The sequence below is a fragment of the Mus caroli genome, chromosome 3, assembly GCF_900094665.2.
Source record: "Mus caroli chromosome 3, CAROLI_EIJ_v1.1, whole genome shotgun sequence".
NCBI lineage: Eukaryota > Metazoa > Chordata > Mammalia > Rodentia > Muridae > Mus > Mus caroli.
The window spans coordinates 75,680,174-75,705,549 of NC_034572.1; the positions used below are offsets into that span (position 1 = coordinate 75,680,174).

At 38.8% G+C, this 25,376-nt stretch overlaps 1 protein-coding gene and 1 long non-coding RNA gene across 8 annotated transcripts in view; one reads left to right on the forward strand and one right to left on the reverse strand.

Annotated features, from left to right (window-relative positions):
- The window catches only part of Rbm46 (RNA binding motif protein 46), a 36,435-nt gene extending 15,721 nt beyond the window's left edge, over positions 1–20,714 (reverse strand). For 3 of the 7 annotated variants that reach the window (XM_029475615.1, XM_029475617.1, XM_029475616.1), the window contains exons 1-4: positions 11,557–11,647; positions 10,848–11,009; positions 9,512–9,979; positions 8,210–8,992 (exon numbers count right to left, since the gene is read on the reverse strand). In XM_029475615.1, the coding sequence (XP_029331475.1) occupies positions 8,210–8,992; positions 9,512–9,979; positions 10,848–11,009; positions 11,557–11,563 (1,420 nt within the window). In that variant the 5' untranslated portion in view covers positions 11,564–11,647. Of the gene's footprint in view, positions 1–8,209; positions 8,993–9,511; positions 9,980–10,847; positions 11,010–11,127; positions 11,229–11,556; positions 11,648–20,535 lie in introns of those variants that run through there. The other 4 variants (XM_021158996.2, XM_021158992.2, XM_021158993.2 and 1 more) reach the window with 3 other exon arrangements.
- Positions 20,715–20,893: 179 nt separating this feature from the next.
- LOC110291652 overlaps positions 20,894–25,376 on the forward strand; it is a 62,808-nt gene continuing 58,325 nt past the window's right edge. Inside the window, exons 1-2 of the long non-coding RNA XR_002377590.1 lie at positions 20,894–20,986; positions 23,114–23,251. This is a non-coding gene — a long non-coding RNA (uncharacterized LOC110291652). The remainder of the gene's footprint in view (positions 20,987–23,113; positions 23,252–25,376) is intronic.

The window sequence follows — 25,376 nt, forward strand, 5'->3', positions numbered from 1 at the left end:
TAAATAAATAAATAGCCCTTTAAACATTATTTGTGTGTATGTGAGCATGCATGTACACATATGCCTGTGCAAATGCAGATGGGCCAAAATAGAGCTTTTGGAGCTGTTACAAGTGTTCACCAAACACTAAGCTCATTCCGTGGATGCTGGAATCCCAACTCTTGTTTCTTGTCACTGCATAAACACTCTTAAGATCTGAGCCATCACCTGACAGACTAAAAATGCTGGTACATAATTGAGAAAAGTAACAGATATCTACCTATATATTATTTCAGAATGAGAACTAAAAACAAGTACACTAAGTGTATCACAAGCAAAACACAAGAGGAAGACCTTTTCATATTTGTAAAGCCCCTATCAACTAAGGAGTGCTTTACAGAGCATATAATCATATGCTGGAGGAGAAGATGGCTGAGCCTCCATGGAGGAAACGAACCCAGGTCCTCTGCAAAACTAACAGCTCTCCACTGAGAGAGCACCCAAGTCCCACGTTACACTATTTTAAACACATAACAAAAGGCTGGTTCCACGAACAATTACAAAATTAGCAGGCAACATAATTACAACCAGTTAATGTTTTGCAATGATTGTGGGCCTACACACTTTTTCTGGGCAGAAGGGAACTGTGCAGCAGACAAGGTTACTAAGAATGAAGGCTAGAACTAAGCTATCCACTCAGTCCCAGTCTAATGAGCTTTTTTATGATTTTAATTTTTACAGTTATGCGTATATTAGGTCTGTGCATGTGGGTGCAGTGACCTTGAAAGTCAAAAGAGGGTGATGATGGATCCCTTGACGTTACTGTGAGCCCCCTGACAAGGGTTCTGAGGCTAGAACCCTGGGAGCCCTCAGAAGAGCAGCAAGTACTCTTTACCTCGTGCCATCTTTCCTACGCTCATCCTATACACTATTTTGTCTAAACTACAGAGAGACTTGTATGCAAATCATTATATTATCAGTGTGTTATCAACACAAGGAGTACTGGGTTAAATCAATACATAATATGTTATACTATTATAATTATATAACTATATTTAATATTAATATATTTAATATAATGTTTATATTATGTTATAATATATTGTATTTAATATTTAATATCAATATATTTAATATTATATAATTATAATATATAACATATATATTATGTTATCCAGCAAATTATTTCCATAAAATATGAACCACTGCCTATATAAAAATCCAATGCAGGTGTTATAGTTCAAGTATAACTTTCTAGGAGACAAATAAAGGCCCACATGTAATTAATGCAAGTCTACCCAATAATAACACTTAAAAGAACATGTCCTTGTAACTCTATAGACAATCCCGTTACTCTTGAGGTAATGTGTTACCAGGGCTTGGATAGAAAACACCTCTACAAAAAGAATGAGTTCTAGGGTTGGTGAAACATTAAGACACTAGCTACTAGGAAGTCTCTCTGATTTTAAACAAATGTCTATAAGCAAAGGTATATAGAATAATTTTAGAATATTAGAAACACAAAATGGATTTATATAGTAAGAAATGTTCATATTCCCAGCATTTGGGGGATAAATACAGAAGGACCAGATATTTAAGACCAATCTTAACTAAATAGCAGTTTAAGGCAAACTAGCACATCATAAACCCTTTATCAACAAGAAAAAAAAAGAATCACAAAATAAATTCTTGTCAGTAAAAGCCCTTACTGTGACATCTGTCTCTAGTCACTAGTCCACTGACATTATATTGCCTCAGCATAAACTGTTGTTGCATATTAAATAATAATTAAGCAGAAATGACAGGCTGAAGAAAGCTATTTTTCATGTCTCATACTAGTATGTGAGGCACAAAATCAAAAAGAAAACAAAGAAACTTAAAATAAAAATATCATTAAAAAAACACACAACTCATTTTAAATCATGTATTTTGGCGACATCATGTGGCAGAACTATTAATTGCTGTTGACATCCACCATGTGTTGTAATCTACTTGAATATTTAATATGAGGGAAATTTTTAAACTATTATATCAGTTAAATGGCAAAATTAGAAAATCAATGATCAATACAAAGATAGCTATTGTTGAAAATAAGTATATTAAAGCAAGAATTTTAGGAATATGTTAGGCAGATGTTAGAGGCACAGGCCTTTTGTGCACACCCATAATAAGCACTAGGGGAAACAGGAATGTTACCTGCGATTTGCCCAGAAGGCAGCCAGTGGACATGGTTTACAGCTGGGTGACATTTGTACTGTCTGTGTGGTCAGCATCCTCACCCAGAAGAACCTATCTTTTTGAAAGGTGTTGCATGTAAAAGATGACACACACATTTCACAAAGAGTTTCAATTATGTGCATATTAGGCATATTATTGCAGCGACCTTGAAAGTCAGAATAAAGTCTTAAACTTTACTGTGCATATAGGACTGAATTCATTATCAGCAGGGAATTTTTCACCTAAAATTAAATACTCTGGGTCAGACTCCTGAAGTTTTAGCCAATCCAGGCTACTTAGACATTCGGAACAATTCTGAATGGTTATTCTGATGGCCAAGGTGGCTGCAGACACACACACACAGACAAACACACAGACATGCACACACTGTACAAAGATACTAAGAAATTATACCATAAGATATTAAGCTAACTTAATTTATAAGCAAAATAACAGAAAAACACTTTAAGCAGTTAATAAATATAACTATACAACGAATATAGCCTTGATATACTTTAACACTAGCTTTCTAATATTGTTACAAAAAATGTTTCTGAACTTCTACATCATTGTTTATAATCTTGGTCTAACTATAATTTACAGGAAGCTGGGCAGTGGTGGTACACACTTTTCATCTAAGCATTTGGGAGGCAGAGGTAGGTAGATCTTTGTGAGTTCAACACTAGTCTGGTCTACAGAGAAGGCCTTTCTCAGATAGATATGATGCATGCATGGACTTAGGGATGGATGGTCAAACAGACAGACAGACAGGTGGGCGGGCAGGTAGGTGGCCAGGCAGGTTGGTGGAAACTTCCGAGAAGTAAGTAACCGAAAAGCTGCCCCTTCACACATGAGCTGAATGACTCACTCACTTTCACACTGTTATATGAACTATGAAAAAATATATGAATCACAGCATACAGGAGGCAGAGGCAGGAGATTTCTGTAAGTCTGAAGCAAGCCTGGACAACACAGTCTGTTCCAGGTCAGCCAGAGTTACCCAGTCACACATAAGCTTTGAATTGGGTTAGCTCTTACGGAAACAAAGCTCCTGATTTCAAATGTTCAGAACGCAAACATGTGTGTTGGCAGATACACGTATGCTGAGGTGCTATCTTGCTGCACAGATATTTGAACATGCCCTTTAATAACCAACTATAAATTTGTGAGATAAAAAGAATCCTTAGAAGCCCATGTATGGTAGGACACTCCTTTAATCCCAGGACTCAGGAGGGAGAGGCAGAAGTATCTCTTGTGAGTTTAAGACCAGCCTGGTCTACATATCAAGTTTTAGGCTAACAAGAGCTACAGAATCTCAAAAAATTCTGAGAGCCCACCAAATAACCCTGACATTTTGAAGTCTAAATGCCAAACCACTCCTACAACATCTCTATTCAGTGCTGATGCTGAATGAAACTGCAGGAGTTTGTGCTTTGGTTTTAGTCCTCCATTAAGCTGCTTCATTCATATTAACTGCAGAGTATTTGTGGCCCACTAATTAAAACAAGTGCTAGCAAGGTAAAAATGATAATGATTAAGGTCCCTCAAAAAACTAGTCCCTCTTTAAGGGCCAAAGACACATAGTTGAGTTAATGAAATTTTGGTCTTATCATTTGGTCATGTGACAGTTAATTGTGGATTGTGTAAAATGTTAGAACTAATGGCTGCTTCTCATTTAACAAGGTGAATTTTAAAGCAAATTCAACTATTTTATTCTTTTAAGTGTCAACTTGAGATAGTATGAAAGATCTCTACTTAAATCTAGAAGGAATATATTCTGAAAGAATTTTCCTCTATTTACAATTATAGCTTTCATTATATTATAACCATCATTTTAATTTTAACTTAAATATCTATTAGAATTATTTTAATAAAAACTAAAGTCTTCTATTTCAAAACAAATTTATTGACAAATTCTCTAAATCTAAAACCCTGTGTATGTCTTATACTTTGCCCATCAATCTGGAAATAATCGCTCATGAAAAAAAAAGCTCCAATTATCTTTCAGGTCCAAACTCGCAATAGTAATACTTTTTCCTCAGCATCTAACTAAAGTTGTGTGACATAGAGAAGTCAACACCTAATGTACCTAATGTGAAGACAAAAAATAAAATATTTACCAAATTCCATTCAACAATTAGAAAAAATCGTAAACCCTGTGTGTCTTTTCAAATCAGATACAAGACATACCAACTGCAGATTAAATAGAAAAAAGCAGTGATATTAAAACCATGAACACTGAAACATAAAAGTTTCTACAAATTGGAATTATCTAAAAAAAATTACTTGCTCAGAGAAAAAGTAAGTATATACTGTAAACTGTTTGAAAAAGAAAAATGAAGGAGAGTTCAAGAAACTGATATTACATCTCTGAATTTCCTCAATTCTTCTTAAAATCTGCCAGAGATCCCCAAAGCAAACCTTCCCAAAGCTACCTCAAGAATCTTTCCGGCAGAGAATCTCAACCTGTTTTTAAAAACACCAAGTGGTCACACAGGAAAACAAATCTGCCGCTGGTATGAGAGCAGCAAACCTTGAAACAAGGAGAGGCGCACCTGGCCTGAAGTGAGCTGTTGGTACACGGCTTGATAAGGTCATTCCTAGCAACATGTATGACACCTCTCTCTCTCCTGCCTCTCGTTTTCTAGCAAAAATTAAATAATATTTAAGTGTGAACAGAGTCACATTTAAAAAGAACTGATAGTCAATTATCTCACAGGTCTCAACTGACCAAACATTAAGTATAGAACCTAGCCACATGCCTGCATTTGACCCATTAAGTTTGCTGACTTCAGGAGACTGAACTAGAAAGAGATCAAGTTTCAAGGCTAGTATGAGCCAATACAGCAAGTTCCTATCTCAGAAACCTACGTACATAAATAGGTAAGTTTAAAAAATATATCCTTCTTATTTTACATGAAATAAAATCTAAGTATTTTTAAATTTTAAAAATAAGCATTGTATTTTTAATAATAAGTAAATCAATGCTAATCTCACTGGATGACTGAGGTGAGGAAAGTTCTTCTGATATGAGCATAGTAGCAGGCTCTAACTTTGAAGTGAGAATAAAAGGTTCTACTAGCGATTAACCCTCCTCCCAGCCCAATTTGGCCTCTTTCTACCAAAGGTATCTTACTTTCATCAGAAGAGAGACTGCTTTAGTTAGAACAAAACCTCCATCTTTAACTACTACAGTTCTTCCAATCAAGTCTCTTGAAGTGAATAGCAAGGCTTCTAATACTCACTCAGATGTCAACTATCCCTAAAGACCTGCACTGATTTTGTTTTTGTTTCAAAACAAATGGTCATTTAAACACATAGCATCTTTTATTCCTATTCAAGCTTTCAAATGAAAAATGGGGACAGCAAGTCCAAGATTATATGGAAATTTTATGTATATTAACAGCACATTCTTGAAGAGATGGAAAAATAAACAGTTAAAAGATTGTTTATATCACATTCAAGATAGCCAAGGCTCACCTGGCCACTGGGTTTAGCTTGGTGGTAAGTAGATAGCTTAGCAATGTCATTTTAAAAACCCCCAAGACAAAACTGGATAATGATGACTGAAAAAAACCCACCAAATTGATAAGGTTAAAGGAATATCAAAACAAATTCTAATAAAATTAATATAACCAAAAAAATTATCTTTAAATAACTCATCCTATCTAAAAAATTAAATTTCTGAAGTGCTTTTTAAAAATAAAGCCAAAAAATGGATTAATCTATTAAAAACTCTACCTGAGTCACTCTTAGGAATCAGTAATAACCTCTCAAGCCTCAAGAAAGCAGTCTTGGAAGACTGAGAAGAGTATGAGGCACACTGCACCCACTATCACCTTCTAGAACACATCAGTGCCACCAACCAGCTTCAACTGTGGCATAAAACCCTTCACTTTTTACCTAAGGGAAAGCTGTGCTACTCAGGAAGGCCCAGCCCTGTAAGAACGGCCATTAAGGATTCAACAGTAGTAAAGGAAGGAGCAAGCAAGAACACTGGTACCTAACTTCCACAAGGTACACAACTCTCCTGTCTACACACATTTCCTGACCCTGCTTTCACATGTGCTTTCTGACCAAGGCCTCCAAGATTCCTGATCTACATTTTCCACTCCCATTCTCTCCTGTCCCTTGCTTGCCTGAACAGTATTGTCAGCAGCCTCCATTTAGACTCTAGTCAAGCACAGTAAGTACTGCTGTACTGAGTCCCCTACTTACACCCTCAGACTCGGTTACTGTGCCCTAGTAAGCTCTAGGGTTTACAATATATTTTTTGAAAGCCTGAAAATTTAACACAGGGCCATTCATCTGGGAAATCTATATCTCAGCCCAATTTTTCAAATAGATACTAATCATATTCTATTAAATCTTCTCCCTGAACAGAAACAAAAAGAAAATGCATAAAATACAAACTTCTGTTTTTTAACTAAAAGTTCTGATACAACACTAATAAAATCCAAAATAAGTGATTTAAACAATCTACATGCACACTTTAGCAGGTGTCTAATGTGCGGCCTGTGGAATGCATATACACCAGGGTCACTATGAATATAGCCAAACATAAAACTGTGAATGGACTCAACGTTGAACTCTGTTTTGAAAATGTTTCACCTCAATTGTGCAGCTCTCAAATGTGAATGTCGTTTATGACAATACTGTGTCAAATGTGAAAGGTTAGACACATCTGCCAGAGCACTGGCTAATTCTATGTCAACTTGACAGAAGCTAGACTCATTAGGGAAAACGGACTCTCAGCTGAGAAACTGTCCCACCAAACTGGGCTGTGAGCAAGCTCATGGTACATTTTCTTAATCTATGATTGCCGTGAGAGGGCTCGCCTAACTGTGGATGGTGCCACCCCTAGGCTGGCAACCCTAGGTGCTATAAGAAAGCAGACTGAACAGGCCATGTGGACAGAGCCAATAAACAGCATTCCTTCAAGTCCTCTGGCCTTCAGGTTCCTACTTGAGTTCCTATACTGCCTTCCTTTGATGATAGACTGCATTGTGGAAGTGGAAGTATAAACCCTTTCCTCTTCAGGTTGCTTTTGGTCATGATATTTGATCAGAGCAATAGAAGCCATAATTAAGACACACAGCTAATTTTATCACTAAACAAGACAAATTAGGGATACTCTACCTTTTCTCAGATCAATAATAGTGAAATGTAGCCCTAGGACTAAATTTAAAAATCATCCCTAGAGGGGAGTTAAAGGTGATTAAAGACCTTCTGACCCCATGACTCCACTGGAAATCTTATCCTTATGTTGCAACTGGATGGGCAAACCCTTGTCCATCTAAAAATGTGCTATAAACATAGTAATAATTAGGACAACACTAAAGGGTTATAACGCCTTTTTCCTTAGAGTATCAAGCAAGCATATTTTATTTATATATCCTAATTCTCAAGTCATCCCACCAACATGTACGAAAATGCAGTTGTTTAAAAACATGAAATTTGAAGAAAATTGTCATCAATATCTCTTGATGATGCTTTTTGCCTTTCATGAGTCATAACTACAAATTTCCAGATTGGTGAGCATAAAGGTATGTCTACACATGACCTGCATGAAAACATCTGTGATTTTTATGAATCTCTAACCTTTCCCACCAAAAATTCATTGTGTAGACTTCACCAAAGAATAAGGGCAGAATTAAAAAGTGTCCTTAATTAAAATTTGCAAAATAACAAATTCTGTAACATATATCAGAGTTTTTATTAAATGAGGATTAGCCATTAAGAAATAATAAAATAATGAAAGAGTCTAAACCTTATAACCAAACTAAACTTTCCTCTAAGTTAGTAATACTTAAAAAGCAATATGTAGAAAAATTATACAGAAGCCAAGTCTCAGACAAATTATGAGTTTTGAACTTGTGGTCCTCCTGCTCTGGTCTCAGAGAACTGAGATAAAATTTGAAGACTCACCACTAACGTTCAGAGTTCAAATCAAGGACTGTATATCTACCACAGTATTCTCTAATGGCAACACGCCAAGTACTTCTAAACTTACCCAAATGAAGCAGTGTAAACTGAGCTGCCAGCTCCTTTGCGTCCTCCAGCGTTGTGCAGAGTTTATCTGGCATGAAGTAACTCTGAGATCCATTTGCGATCGCAGGAATAACTATCTTGTACACCAAGAGTACTTTCCCATCCTGACTGGTTGTTGAATATAAATAATATTCTGGTGGTGCCCAATTATTTTTGTTGCAGTAATAATCCAAATGCATCACTGCAGAATTAAAATGATTGGATTTTAAAGAATACATACTAATTGGGGTCAGCTTTGTTCCAGGAAAGAAAGGGTAAGTACATCTTTCAATCTCAGGGGGGCTGGGACTATGCTGACCATTGAGACGAGTGGGGAGAGTTGGTGGCTTGCCTAGACTTTTGGAGTGACTCTCTTCCTTGTTAGCATATACAAGTAGGTTTTCAGAATTGGGGCTGATCTGGCCATTAAGATGCTGTCGCCAAGTATTCTCCTTATTTACTGGCTTTGCCAGGGTTACCTCAATACTGGCTCCATCAATGCATTTTCCATTCATAACAGACATAGCAGCCACTGCATCTTCTCGGTTGAAAAAGTGAACAAATGCATAATCTCTAAGTTTCTTTACGCGTTCCACTGCACCAGGCTTGAACTTATTGAATTCTGCTTTAATTGTTTCCTCTGTAGTTGAGATCATTAGATTTCTTACATACAGAACTTTAACTCTCTGCATGGTTTCCTCATCAACTTCTTTCTCTGGATCAGCCCAATCTACCTGAATGGTGTGGCCCCAGAGTTGAAATGTTCCTGAAAAAGAAATGCATGAATTAATTTGAAGGTAACTAGAGCAAAGAATGCCAAGTCTAAAGAGCGACATATAATAGTTTGTCCAAGTAAACAGAAACTCAAAAACATTTCAATAAATCTGAATAACCATCTGTGCCTGTCCACAGCAAAGTTTTTATTAAAGCTAACCCAATGACAGAACTTATGATGGACTTTAAGAGTTGGTAAAAGAAGACTTTAAATATGTAATAGTTAAATAGTGCTCTCTGGATTTCTACTAAACATAATTAACCAAGTTATATACACATTAAAGCATCAGTTAAAGTATAGACATGTTCAGGAATTAGCAAATGTAACTCATTTTGCAGGAACAATTTCTTGTACCTTAGTCATTTAATTTACTTCCTCAATAAAACAAGTCTTTATTCCTCTTCATGTGGCATTATATAGCTTGCTAATAATGTTCTAAATTTTACTGATGCTTTTTCCAATTTATAATGGGATTCCTATGTAAAGTGACCTTTGAAAGGTCTGTCTTACCTGGAATCAGCTTTCTCCTGGCCATAGCAGCAGCTCTGTGGGACTCATACTCAACAAAGGCAAACCCACGGTTCTTGGTTTTGTCAGTTGCACTTGGATAAACAATCACATCCACAACACCTTCGGTAACTTTCTTCATTTCATCCAAAATTTCTTCCTTTTTCTTTTCTTTGGGAATTGCTCCAATAAATAATCTGCAATTATCCAAGCTTACACACACACCAATAAACTTCCCTGGTCGAATCTCATAATTGTTAAGAATCCGGATGGCTAATTGGGCTTCTTCTTTAGTAGTATACATCACAAAAGCATAACCTCTATTTTCACCACTAAATTCCATCATCAGTCTAAATTCATATATCTTCCCAGCTCTTTCAAATACAGGAACCAATTCATCTTCATACATATCACGAGGTATTTTTCCAACGAAAACTTCACAACCTCTAGGGGGAGGTGGACCTTCCCAACCTGAAAAATAAAGATAAACACAACTAAAAAATAAATTCTACAAAGCTATATTCATAACTGAATCACTTGCTCACTCAACAAATTGTCTACAAACAGTAATATAAGTATTGAAGTACAAAAATAAATAAAGTTCCTTCCCTTCTGAAGCTTACTGTAACAAAACTTTACAAGAAAATATAAATGGTAAAATTCTGTGAGAAAAATAAAGCTATACAAGAGGTGATGCTATTAATAAAATAGATAAATCTCTGAACACAAAGTTTATGCAATGACCTAAGTGAAACAAAAAGTTAAGTACAATGATTATCAGGGAGAGGAGAAATCAAGAGAAAACGACAATACATATGCCTGCCTGCTTAAAATGTACTACATGGAGGAGAACAGTGGCAAGGGACACAGCAGCTGAGGACACTAAAGGCAGAGTTCTGTGGAATCACTGTGAGATGCTGAGCAAAGGAAGTGCAGTCTCGGAAAGGGGAGGCACTAGGTCTACTGGGAATGGGGAGGCACTAGGCCTACTGGGAATGGGGAGGCACTAGGCCTGCTGGGAATGGGGAGGCACTAGGCCTACTGGAATCTGGCTAGAGAAGTGCTATGCCTCTACTTACTGCTCCTTCAAATTCCTCCCCACGTGACTTGTCTGTAATGCCTTGAGCATACTTTTCCCCAATGCTCTGAATCATGATTTAGTTGTCAATCCAAAACAAGTTATTTCTCAACCACTTCTTAATTAAGAGCAACATTTTAAATAAAATGTTTCAAAATCATAAATTATGGCTGAAACTGGTTAGGGTGCTTGTGGGGATTACACCTCATCTAAATGACTACGTTAAAGACTTAATTTAAATGTGTATAAGCAAAACCCCACCTGGAGGAGGACCACCAAATTTCCTTTGCCCGTTTTCTTGGACCATGTTGTAGCCAGTCTTTTCCATGAGAGCCAGCAATGCGGCTTCATTCTGAGTGCCAGTGCGTACTTTACTGCATCCATTTGTACCATCAGTGTTTTCTTCATTCATGGTTGCAATTCCTAAAACAAAGTCAAATAACTGTAAGCTCATAGCACAGCTCTCGGAGTCTGGGAAGCATTTCTTTGGATTGCATGAAGCCAGAGAGTTGTGGCTGACAGGTATGGTGACTAATCATACCTTTAAGGTCTGCCAAAGCAGTTTCCAGCTCCACTACAACAGAAACAGAAAAACAATTGTTTTCCAAGCTATTCTTCTATTAAGCAGTGCCTTTAGATAATCTAAGTAGGAGAACGGGAGGAAAAGGAGAACAGAATAAAGAAAGAATGAGAAATCAGAAGTGAGAGTCAGGTAAAAAGAAACCCACTAAAAATACAAAATACACTTCCATCAATGAATCCAAGGTCACCGCCAATCTACACAGCCAGGGTTTTAAATACTTCTGTCATATGGGCCAACTGTATGTGAGTACAAATAACACACTAGTCAGATACACATGACCTTCATGTTCTCAGCAGTCTTCAAGAGTTTCAACAATTTACAGAACAGAGCCTTCCTTCATATCTGCCCATCTGTATCTACTAGAAGTTAATAGTAACACATAATTACCAGTCATCTGAGCAGCAGCAGCAGCTAATGTGATCACATCCAATTTTCATCAGCGTAAGAGACTTTTATTAGCTGGATGACTAGGAACACTCTTCAGCATCCTATATGGAATGTATATATTTATGTGTATGACTTCATGTGTAGTGCTGAGTATGCTCACACATATCTATACATATGGAAGCCAATAATCAACCTGGGGTGTAACTCCTCTGGGGCTGGAATTACAAGCACATGCCACCATGTCCTGTTTTTGGTTTTTGTTTTTTCTTTAAACTCAGATCAAACTTAGGTTCTCATACCTACATGACAAGTACTTTTTCAACTAACTTAACTCCCTACTCTATTTTAATTTCTAAAATTACCATATTTGTATTTCCTAATGATCAACACTGTAGTCATCTCTCACATAGCATTATTATAAATAATTACAAAAATTTTAAATTCATATTATGGAGAATACACTGAAAAATGTCTTGGCGGCAAATATAATCTTCCTAATTATAAAATGGTATACCACTGTGGTATAGCATTGTTAGAACTCCATTTAGTCCTTGGCCATACCACCTGACCATGTCCAGTCTTGTATAATCTTAGAAGCTAAGCAAAGTTGTGCCTCGTTAGTATTTTTAGATGGAAGAAATAAAAATTTTAAGCCAGTACACCTCAAATTTAACCTTTCTTCCTATATAACTTTGACAACTTAATTTCTTTACACATTATTCATTTAAACTTGCCAACACAAGTTCTCACAAGACTTCTTTTTTTCAAGGTGGACTAACACTGTATGTAAAAGGGCTACTAAAATATTCATAATGATCAAATAAATGCCTTGATACATATTAGAATGGCTGTACTTTTTAGGTGCTCATAGTATTGACATAGGTTGCACTGTTTTACAAAAACAACTTTTATTTCTCAAAGTTGTGTAGATGTGAAACAACAAATACAAACTCCGACTGACTACATGCCCTGGAGCACAGGTTCACAGTGGGTTCTGGAGAGGATGGGACTGGAAAGGATGACGCCAGTTTACTCTAGGGCAGCAGAACACATCATATATACTGCATACCCCATATTTATAATTCATTAACGGCAGCAAAATTACAGTTATAAAGTAGCAAAACAATTTTATGGTTGGGACCTCACATTGTGAGGATTTGTATTTAAAGTTGCAGCACTAGGAAGGTTGAAAACCACTGGTCTAGAACACAGCACTCATCTAGTGCTTCAGAAGCAAGCATGGATCTATAGCACTGGTCTAGAACACAGCACTCATCTAGTGCTTCAGAAGCAAGCATGGACCTATAGCAAGATGGCTTGGGTTCATAGCCTTTCTTTTCACTCACTAGCTATATAATAAATTATTATAGTGTACCTCAGTTTCTTCACCTGCAATATGCTGGCAACCCTTTATTATTCACAGAAATATTTTATGAAAAATAAAAGGTAATGTTTGACAAATAAATCAGCTGATGACTACGTAAAAGGATTAGGAATCTTTTTTATCTTAAAACAATTATTCAGAAATTCTAATTTTTTGCATATATTGAAATAGTTCTTGTTTTGTTTTGTTTTGTTTTTTGTTTTTTTCGAGACAGGGTTTCTCTATGTAGCCCTGGCTGTCCTGGAACTCACTTTGTAGACCAGGCTGGCCTTGAACTCAGAAATCCGCCTGCCTCTGCCTCTTGAAATAGTTCTTATCAACACGTATATGCAAATAACTATAGAAACTAGTTATTCAGTTTACCTGTACAATAGCTGACTTCAAAACAAAAGTGCAATGCTAGTTATAAACAGGCAAAGAACAATACAATGTTTACTTTTGAATGTTTATTATAAATACAAAGGCATTAATAACTATCCTCTCTAATCCCTACAGCTAATAACAGTTATATGTCTCTATAATAGAAGAAAGAAAGAGAAAGAGAAGGACAGAGAGAGAGAGAGAGAGAAGGAAGGAAGGAAGGAAGGAAAGAAAGAAAGAAAGGAAGAAAGAAAGAAGAAAAGAAGAAAAGAAAGGAAGGAAGAAGGAAGAAAAGAAACAAAGAAAGAAACCCAGAGCAATTCTACTGTCCGAGATCCAAGAGCCAGAAAGTGGTATATACAGAATTCAAAACCAGATCACCTTGATCTCAAATTCTTACCCTTGCCAAGAAAATTATTCTGACATACAATATCTTGTATACTGAGTAAAAGTAGTTACTGAGTACCAACCGTGTCCCTTATTTCTGGAATATAACAGTAAATTATCACCAAAACCTCTTGAGGCTTATATTCTAGTTCAGAAAACAATCTACTCATAAGTCATAGAATGTATAAGAAGGACAATGTTATCAGGGGTTTAGGATAAGGATATGTGGCAGTTGGAGGGTGACAGAAGACAGGTATGACGGTCAATACCTGCGAGTGGTGATCCCTTTGGGGACTGAATGACCCTTTCACAGGAGTTGCCTAAGACCACTGGAAAATACAGGTTTATATTACAATTCATAACAGTATGAAATTGCAGTTATGAAGTAGCAACAAAACCTATCTTATAGCGGGGGGGGGGTCACCTCAACATAAGAAACTATATTAAGGGGTCAAACCATTAGGAAGGTTGAGAACCACTGCTCTAGAACCACCATTGAGACAAATCTCTGTATCCATTGTGAAGATTTCTCTGCATTAATCTCTGGGCACACCTGTGAGGGATTTTCTTAATTATGTTAACTGGCTGATTATGAAGTGGGAGGTTCTGCCTTGTTTGTGGGAGTGGCCCAAATATCAGAGGCTCTGAGAAAAGAGCTTTTGCTTTATGCCAGACTGCATTCACATCCTGTCCTCAAGACCCTTTACACTGATGCTATCTGTCACTGCTGCACAGTCCACTGGCCTTCCAACATAGACCAAAGATGAGTGGGTCTCCATGAATCCTCCAGGTGTTCCTCACCAGATTGGGACTGCTGAGTCATATAGCTACATGGACTGAGAAGCTATGGACCACCAGACTGTATCATGTAAGCCAAAATGATAAATATCCTTTGGATCTACATTCATTCTACTGGTTCTGTTCCTCTAGAGAACAGTGTACAATTTTAAACAGGACAGCCAGGACGGGCCTCATGGAGAAGAGAAATTGGGATGCTTTCATCTAAGAATCAAAGAACCTACTCATGTACCTATAGGTAAGAACACCACACAGAGAGAGACAGAGAGGCAGAGAGGCAGACACAGACAGATAGAGACTGAGACACAGAAAGAGACAGAAAGGGAATGGATAAACCTGTTGGGCATGTACAATAAATACACAGGAAAAGAACACAGGAAAGTAGGGGAACATGCTCAGGACAGTAACAACCACCAACGCACATTTGCCTTTTAAGCTGGGTAACCAAGTGATTTCATATGGAATTAAATGAGAATCACTGAAAATTGTGAGCACAGAAATAATTTGTCCAGTCTTATTGACTATGTAGGTGGAATGATGAAGGCGACAGAGATAAAATCTGAGGTGCAACATCTAAGAATCAGTCTTGTTTAAAGGTACATCCTAGAGAATTTTCAGACTTCATGGAATGAGAGTCAAGATCAAGGATAAGAGCAAACTCTGAGGCAGAGCACTAAAAGAGGATCACTGACCAGATTTTATGGATGGATATAGCTCAGTTTTGGACATATTCAATTTGAGTATCTATTAAATGATCAATCTAAAGTCTAACAAATGTTTAAAGGACAAATTTGAGGCCCCCAGAAGTAGTATGAATCATGTTCAACTATAGTTTCTGTTTATTACGTGAAAAGGACAATATCTACTCAATTCCAGCAAACTGTTAACATGAGGAAAAGTACCTTTGTATTAATTGTCAACTTGTCAGTCTCCAGAGTCACCTGAAAACTCAATCTCTGGACGTGCCTCTGGAGGAATCATCTGGATTGTGTTAACTGATCTACAAATCCATCTCAATTTTAAGTGGATTGTTTGAAGTATGGACAATGAACTGAGAGGATTCACCTCTTCTCTGCTTCCCGACTACAGACGCAATGTTACCAACCACTGCAAACTGCTGCTTCCTTCACTTCCCTGAAAGATGGACTGAACTACTGACATGTGAGCCAAATAACTCCCCCTTAAGCTGATATTGCCAGCATACTTTATTACAGCAATAGATAAAGAACCTAAGCTACTCCAAAATAGCAAATGTTCTGATTTTTTAAAAGTTATAAATTCATATTCTTAATGTAAATTTTCTAAAATTTAAAAACTGGAAACTATAAAACATTAATAGACCTCTAGAGACCAAACAAAAAAGCCACAGATTTCCTATTGCCCAATCTTTGAGCTGTCAACCCTTTCCCTAGTACCTACAGCAGGCACTAAAACATCACTTCTTGAAGATCCCAACAAAAACTTTGGAAAAAATAACACTTCATTAACTGTTTGGAGTTATACTTCAAACCAACAACTTTCTTATAACAATATTTGGCAATGTCTATGAAATTTAAATTACACGTGTACTTAGTAACCCAAGAATGTAAGCTACAGACAGACTTGCCCAGATATACAATGATATGCACAAATTCAATGATCACTGTACATAAAAGCAATAACTTACAAGTAACTGTCAACAGATTACATAAACTGGATTAGAAATCATCATACAACTATACATGGCATGTTGGTGGGGTATTAAAGAATGGCATGCCTAGAGCAGGAGACATGCTCAGTGGTTAAGAGTGCACGTTGCTCTTCCACTGGACCAGAGTTCAATTTTCAGCACCTACATTCATCTGTAATTACAGTTCCAGGGGATCAGATGCTTTCTTCTGACTTCTCTGAGTATGCATGTTATATACATGTATACATGCATACATGTTGGCCAAATATACATAAATTTAATTTTAAAACATTTTCAAAAAAGAATATCATGTCTTTGTGTGTACTGAATATAGAAAAACTTGAAAGAACCCTCTATAGAGAACAAGGCATTCATTACATTGTACATTGTACATACTTCCAATTGTAAATGTTTGGATTTTAGATAAGCACGTATATATTCAGAGACATAAAAATTATGGAGCAACTTACAAGAAACTATAAAAACTGCCATCATTGGTAAAAAAATACACCTTTTCTTCTCACTTCTCTGTGGATTCTTTTTAAAGAACTCTCTCGGGCAGATTTTCTTTATGTTTGTTTTGAGACAAGATCTTGATACCTCTGCAACCCAGGCTTGCCTTCAACCCACAGCAACCCTCCCAAGTGCTGGGATTGCAAAGCATGGCTCACCTAATTAGCTTCCTAATGCTCCTTAAAGACAAACTCCAACACATGTGCAAAGTCACAATGGACTTCTCTGAGTTTCCCTTCCCAACTTCATTTCTTATGTACCCAAAGCAATGCATACTTATTTGTGGCTTCTCAGATGTGCTACACTCTCGTCTGTCATCCCTGATGGTCACTGACACCATGAGCAAGTGTCCTCTACTCCCTCTGACTTGCCCACTAGTCTCTCCAAGACAAAGCTCCAACTCGAAATTAGGTACTCCTCAGAGTGTTGTGATAACCAACCCCTCCTCTTCTTCCTCTACACTCTCCCTCCTCCCTCGGCCTCCCCCAGACCTTAAGGTACAGTCTTTATTTCCCTAGTGCTACATAGTACCCTGACACATGATGCAGATTCCATAAAGAAATTGAAGAGACATTATGACTTCACATGACTTGGATGATAGTCCATTTACTCCCTTTTAATAATCCTGTGAGATAAATACTATTTTTGCTAATTTAAAAATCACTGAAACAAACACAGGTAAAATTATGAACTGTGAGACAGATAACCACAGTAGGTATTTGTCTATGAAAATGTTCCCTCACTTCAACATTTCTACCCACTTGCATCCTATCCATCAAATTGCCTACTTTGTCAACTTTCCTTAAGATATTACTCTTCATATTTAAAAAAATGATTCAGGGAGACAGCTCAATCAGAAAACTGAACCTGGGTTCTATCTCCAGAACCCATATTTTAAAGAGAAAAAATGTAATAGATCTCTGAAGCTGCCTAACCAAACATCTCCAGTTACCATTCAATGAAGAAACTCAGACTCAAAATAAATAAATGGTGGTCAGTGTCTGAAGAAACAACACACAGAGAGAAAATAGCTTTCATCTGTCCAAATAAAATCAGAAAACACTTTTAAAATCTTCTAGTCTGGCCTGACCTGGTAGCACTTAACTTAAATCACAGCACTCTGGAGGCAGAGGCAGGGAGAGCTCTGTAAGTATGAAGGCAGTTTGGTCTAGGACAGCCAGGGATATTCATAGTTAGACTCTGACTACAAAATAAATAAAAATTAAAAAGCAAACAAAAACTAAAACCAAACCAAACAAACAAAAAAGGCCATCTAGTCTGAGCAGTGATTAAAAACAGAAATCTACAGTGTCTTACTCAACACTGTTCTATCATGACACAGAATAGCCACCCACGAACATAATTTGAATCTGAATATTCATCTTTAAATGTCTATGTGAAATTCTGCAAGGAAGGAATCTTGTTACTTAGCCCAGGCGTCCTTGAACTGCCCCAGCCTCTCAATTGCTGGGATTATTCACACAATAATGCTACATTTTAAAGGCATCACTAACAGCTCTCACCTTCCTCCTTTGCTTGTCTCAGACTAGGAGACACCATCTCATCTCTCCTTTACCAATTTTAGGTTCATCTAACTTAAACAGAAGTAGAAAAGATCTTGATCTTGTATCAGCACTAACTGTGTGCCCTTCCCTATAACCCAGGGATAGACTGTCTATGGCCTGTACCTCCAGCTCCAGTGTACCTGATGCCTCTGACCTCTTAAGGCAACAGTACTCCTGTGCACACACATCATACACAAACAACATACACTATATATGGGCCTATTTATCTTTCAGTTTTGTATTGTCTTTCAAAAAGAATGCAGTGAAAAAACAGACAAGTAACTATTTTTTCAAAATATATAGGAAAAAATTACTTATCTAAAGGACTTTCTTCTATTTGTATTCTAACTCAAACTAAAATGTCATCTGCATTATCACAAAAATTTCTCACACTATAAATATGGGCATTATATAAAGTTTAAGCCTTTAAATTATGTGTAGTTTAATAATTTAAGACACAAAACCCCTTTTATACAAAGCATATTATATTTTCCTGATTTGTATCTTGTGAATATTAAATTCCAAGTTTGTTGCTTCAGGTGTTACTGAGCTGCCTAGTGCCAATTCTGAGCAATATTTATTTTAGTGAGATAGAGTACTTTAGACACTGTGTTTGAAAAAAAATTTTAAAGATGTGGTCCTAGGCATCTAAAATATTTTATAAATACAAGTTTAGAGATGGATCAGTTCAATTTCATTTTAAACTATTTCTATTGTGTTTGACTGCAAAGGTGACATGTTTAAAACTTTTAGTACTAGGTATTTCACGAACGTAGAACTGACTTAAATTTAGGATGATAAAAAGAATCCAACTATTTAGAAAAATCATTTGTGGTCACAATGTGCAGTGGGTTACTGCACCTGAGAACTTAAGTTACACCTCTGAACCCCACCAGGGAGAGAGGCGACTCCTGAAAGTTGCTCCAACTCTCAGGCAAGCCGTTGTTTCAAATCACTGCAAACAAATAAATACTAAACACAAAAGCGCCGTGCTCTTTCAGTTTATGAGAGATACCTATAAATGCTTTCCTAACTAAAGACTATCATCTATAGTGTCATTTGAAGTCTTATTAATTTGAACACAGAAATCACATTTCTCCTTATCTTTTTACCTTACCAACCAACAGATACTAAAGTTAACAACATTAAAATTTTAAATTTACACAAATTACTTATTTGCAATCCTTTCTTAACTTCTGGTACCTCTTAAGTTTTCCACCAACAAAAACATAATACCACTGAACGCTTAAAGCATAACTTCACCCATACACAGTTGAATATATATTCTTGGTTTTAATATTTCTTACATTATAAGGATGTTTGCACCTTACATGAGCTGTTTTATAATTTTGGCATTAATATTTTAAAGTCCAAGACTCTGATATGAAAATTATCACTTAAAACATGGCCACACGCAAGAAATAAGGCATTAGTTGGTTATTTGGCAAATACAGTGCTAACAAGAAGCGAAGGTCCTCAGTGGCACAGTTAGTGATTGAGACAATATTTTAAACAGGTATACTTAAAAACCAATCTACCTATCACAGCGCTAAGCTTGATTCTTAAGACTACAAAGGAAGTTTCTCAAGCATCTCATTGCCCTAATCCCTTGAAATGAAAACTGCTAGTTATTTAAATTAGCCTCTTTCCACATGCATATTCATAAATGATGGGCTATTACCACCTTGATGCTACCTATAGTGCTTCCTGGTTTTAACCTAATTCTAGAAGGCTAAATGGGGTGCATTTTCAGAGTCCCCTGGGGTCCCCTTCTCATAAATTCACCAGGAAGCCAGTCCATCAGCATTCACCGGGCCCCTGCACCGGCTCCGTGGTCCTCCCTCACCCCAGGCTGCACTAAGGAGTGTTATCGGGCCCGTCGGGCAGTTGGCTCCCGACAACCACTCACGCAGATCCCCTAGGCAGCCCGGCCGCTTCCCAGTCGGGGCGGCGGAAAGTTCGAGGCCCGGCCGGCTAGGAACTCTGGGCGGCGCGACGAGCGGACGCAACGGCGTCGGGAGGCCAGGGAGGTCGGGAAGTGGCGGCCAGGAGCCCGAGGCCCCGGAGCTTCTGCCGACTGGGCAGCCGCGCAGGGAGCCCGAGACCCCCGGAGCCGCTGTCGACGGGGCGGCCGCGGAGGGAGCCCGAGACGCCCCGGAGTCGCTGTGGACGGGGTGACCGCGCAGGCCAGCCCGCGGACACCGCCCGACCGTGGCGCCCGGGACCCCGCGCGAGGGCACCCCCGACTGCGGCCGTTGGCAGCGGTTTGCCGGTCACCCCCGCAGCTCCCATTCCCGCCTCACCCCGTCGGGTCTTCAGAGGCCAGACCTAAAAATCCCTGGACCAACGAGCACAAACCGCCGCCAGAGCTTCGGAGCGGCGCTGCGGGCGGAAGCGGGGGTCAGAGGAGTCGCCGCGGGGCCGGACGGGGCAGGGCGTGGCCAGTGGCGCTCGTGCTGTCCTCGCGCCTCGGGGCCACGGGCTCTTCGCCTCAGCCTAGCGTGCCTCACGTGGAGTGGCCCCACCTCGACCAATCAGCGGCCGCCGGTGGGGGCGAGGAGGCGGGACTGAGGCTTGAGGCCGGAGGAGGCACCTGCGACAGGCGAAAGGGACTTGGAGTGGCACGCTCGCTGGCCAATCGGGAGGAGAAAAGCCAGACTGGGCGAGTGAAGTTTGGCGCGTGGAAGACTTGAAGGCGTTACTAAACAAAAGTTACAAAGTGAACTTGCAGTGCTTCCCTTAAGGGAGATGTAGGTAGGTTGAGAAAGTTCTTTGTCTGGCTGGATGAAGTTTGCAATTCTTGATTGAACTCCTTGTTTGATGCAAAACAGTCATGGGGACTTTTGTAAATGAGGATGGGAGGGGTGGCTCCTTAATTTCTGATTCCCCTTAAAACAGATATGATGAGACTGGGATCATAAATAACGTTAACAGAGTTTTAGCTCTTTTATGTTTCTACGTGCCAAAAGCAGTTCCAGGGCATCTTCGTCCGTTCTCACGGGTTTTTTTTGTTTGTTTGTTTTTTGTTTTGTTTTTGTTTTTTTTAACCAAGTTATAGCATGTTTTACAGACAGGGAAACCGGCTCAAGAGAGCTGTAGGCGTTTACACAACGTGTGCATCAAGCGGCTTGTGATATGTACTATCCCAAAACGTGCCCCCAAGGAGAACGCTATGCACAATACCTGGAACGCGTTGGTAACTCCGAAAGCAGCCATTCCTAAACTCTGCTCTGCGCAGTGTTTTCCAAACAAGTTGAAATCCTGAGCCACATCTAATACACTAGTTTGGCTTTGTTTTTTAAGATTTTTTTTAACCTCAAAAACTACAAGAGGAAGGTTTGTTAAACACTTTCGTTGTTTTCCCCCCCTCCAGGAAAGAAAGGTTCTTCATATTCATTTTCATGTCTATGAATTTTACAGACTTGATTTTACAGACTAGCTGATTTTAAGCGTCGTTGTAGGAACCTGTAGAAGCCAGTAGGTGGCGATATTTTATTGTAAGGTGTGAACGAGGTCTTGGAGGTAGCCTGGGGGATTACTTAACATTTCCAGTGTGTTCTCTTTTCACACCCCATCCCCAGTATAAAGGAAACCAAGTGAACAAGAGTTTCATAAAGGTCATTAGAGTGAGGCCTTAGAAACTTGCTTTAGAAAGACAATGTTAAAGACTCAAGTTACAGGGTGCGTCCTTTCCCTCAAAGTCTTAAAGAAGCTGAGCAAACTTTATTAGCAGATGTATTTTTCATTGACTGCTATAAAAGACTTATGTCTTCTGCAACCAAAAAAATAAAGGAATAGCCTTTATTTCTTAAGTTTCCAAGAAGAGGGCATCTGAAACCTTTTTGCTACGAGAATTCTTTAAGAATAGACTGCAAAGCCGGGCGTGGTGGCGCACGCCTTTAATCCTAGCACTCGGGAGGCAGAGGCAGGCGGATTTCTGAGTTCGAGGCCAGCCTGGTCTACAAAGTGAGTTCCAGGACAGCCAGGGCTGCACAGAGAAACCCTGTCTCGAAAAACCAAAAAAAAAAAAAAAGAATAGACTGCAAAATAGAAATTTTTAGATGCTTTATGGGGAAAGATAACCCAAATGAAGAAAGATGTGAAATGTGGGTGTTCTTTTGACTGAAAAGAAGCCAGAATCGGGATAAGCCTTTGCTGATGGAGAAAACAGAAGGAAATCTGTCAGCAGCTCAAAGGGAAATTATGCTATCTGTGGGAATGGAAAGAAATGGTTAAACAGTGGAAGGGGCCAGGAGAAATAGTTCAGCATTCAAGAACCAACCCTGGCTGTTCTTCCAGAGGACCCACATTCAATCCCAATGGTTTTAACTGTCTGTAACTCTGCCTCTAGGAGATAGGCCACCTCTGGCTTCTGTGGGCACATACCCACATGCACACACACACACACCTTTACATAGTTTAAAATTAATAAATATCCTTTAAAATGGAAGGAATGTATAAAATAATTGGTTAGAATAGCTTGGATGATTGTAAGTCTATTTTCCCCATATAAAATATAAGCTTTGGGATTATTTAGAGGTTAGGTTCATAAATGTCCTATAATATACAAACTTCCAAAGGTAAAAAAGTAATGGGAAGTCCTTATAAAATGTTTTCTTTCCAGTTTAGGCCTGATAGAATTAAAGGTGAATTTTCTACATAAAGGTCAGTGTGTCGCTAGAGATTCCTCCATCTGTCTCTGGTCATCATGGCAAAAATCGAAAAACATGGCGACTGCCTGTGTCTTTCTAGAAGTCTTAGCAGTAGCATAGAACAGGATAGTGGTACAGGAAACAGCCCTGCTTTGCTGTGGTTACCTCAGTCAAGAGGATATCCTCTCAAAAGTGTGTGTTTTGTTTTGTTTTTATGATGGCGTTACAGTTACAATTCCAGTGCACTGGCCCACTCTCTCTCTCTCTCTCTCTTGGTGGTGTGAGACTTTCTACAACCGAATGTCTAAATACCATGAATGTCCCATCACTGAACCAGGAGCAATTATCAAGAGGACTCTAAGGGAAGGTAGGTGCTTCAGCGATGACTTTTCTGGTGACAGAAATGGGGTATCTTTATGTCCTGTCTGTATTGCCCTAGGATCGAGAACCTTGCTTTTATGGCAGCAAAACAGAAATCAAGATCTTTGTATGTAGATCAATGACAAGGTATCAAACCCATTGCCAGAGCCTCAGTAAACATCAGTTCAAATTGAAGGGAGTTCTGATGAAGCCAGACTTCTCCGGTTTATACTAGTTACTAGTTACTATCAGGAACATGTTGCAAAGACTTCTCACTGTGATGGACAGAGGAAAGGGCCTTGGACCCAATATGCTGTTCAGAGTCATGCCTCCGGCTAGCCTTTGTTTAGCTAGACTCCCCTCCAACCACAGCTTTGCACTGCCACCAGGGACCAAACACTGTACAGATGAGCTCACTGAGTAATATCTCATTCATACTCAAACCACAACAAGCTTCTATAATAAGCATTGTGAGGGGGTAAAAAACCAAAGCCTGCTGTGCAGGAGGAACTATAAGCCTGAAACTGCTGCTCGGAAGATGGAGAGCTGCAGTCTCTAGGTTAACCTACTGAGTACATCCACATGGTCCGCTGACCAGCACAACACACTAGAGACCTCAGGATCCTCGCTGGAAGTTAGGAGCACCTACTTACAGTCAAGAAACTGCAGTCTGACATCATTTGCCAATGGTTCCACCCAATCAGGATCCTCTTATTTTATCAAAAAAAAAAAATTCCCCCCAGGGAAGACCCAATAAAAGAGCCAGGACACATGAAAAAATATGGTAGCACAATGTAACTAAATTATCAAGAAACACACAAAAATTAGTGGGTTGAATAAATAATTAAGAAACTCCCAAACTTTTTTCTCAGTAGATTTTACTCCTATAGAGCTAGAAATAATTTTTGATAATATATCTCCCTTATTAGATAGTGGTATCATAGAAGAAAACCAAACTACAATGGCAGGTGTTCTAGGAATTTAAGTGGAACCAGCAGGCCATCTGGATCAGCTTTCTAGCAAGACCCTGTGCTTTGGTAAACTACCCTTTGAACCCCGCCCCCACCCCCAAGAGTGCTGACATTTTGCGTGGGTGGCATGGGGTGGCGTGGGTGGCATGGGGTGGCGTGGGCTGCGGCAACGTGGGGAGTGGGGAGATGCCTGGAAAGGAATGACAGTTCTGACTGGTATGAGCGGGAGCTGTTCCTTAGCAAGATTCTCATCTGAATAACAGGACATGTAGGAGGACAATGAAACACCTTTTGTACCTTAAGCCCAGAGCCAGCCCCTAGAGCGAGAATTTGAAACTGTGGGTTGTGGATGCAGAGATAAGGCAAAGGGTTCATGTGCAATGCACAGCCCAGAGCATAACTTTCCTGCTTAGTATTCCCACAAACAGCCCAAACTGTATCAGTCTTAGTCCTGTATCACAGGCAGAATACTGGCAAAAACCACACAGGGCTGCCCTGACAAGGGCAGCCTTGTTGCTGCCGAGGTCTAGTGGTTCACATTCTCCTTTACAGTGATCAAAGGTTCAACGTGTGCTTTGTGGTTAGATACTCAATATGAACTTGTTGTACATAGAGGAACAAAAAGATAAGAACGCTGGGCTGGAGAGATGGCTCAGCAGTTAAGGGTACTTGTTGCTTCTGGAAAAGACCTGATTCAATTCCCAGAACCTCTATGGTAGCTCACAGTCATCTGTACAATCATGTTTAAATGTATGTCTCTAGAGAATTATAAGTGAAAAGTCTTTCATATTTGTTTATAGACATAAAAAGTAATTGTAACAATGAGAGAAAATGGCATTTTGGAATGTTTTAAATTTTACTCTGTGTGCGCGTGTGTGTGTGTGTGTGTGTGTGTATGTGTATAAATGAGTATATAAAATGTGTCAGAATACAGAGTGGAAGCTAGGTGAGTACTTGAAATGCCTCAAAAGAATGTGTCATTTTATTAATGAGGACACTAAAGACAGCTGTAATGATACAAGGTATAGTCACCAACTTCAAGCTTGCAGCTACAGGTGTGTGTGGGTCAGTTTGATCTTGGATTATCAGTATTTCAAACTGATGCTATAATCACAGACTGAGATAGGGCACAGAGGCTGTTATCAACCAGGTGACTGTACT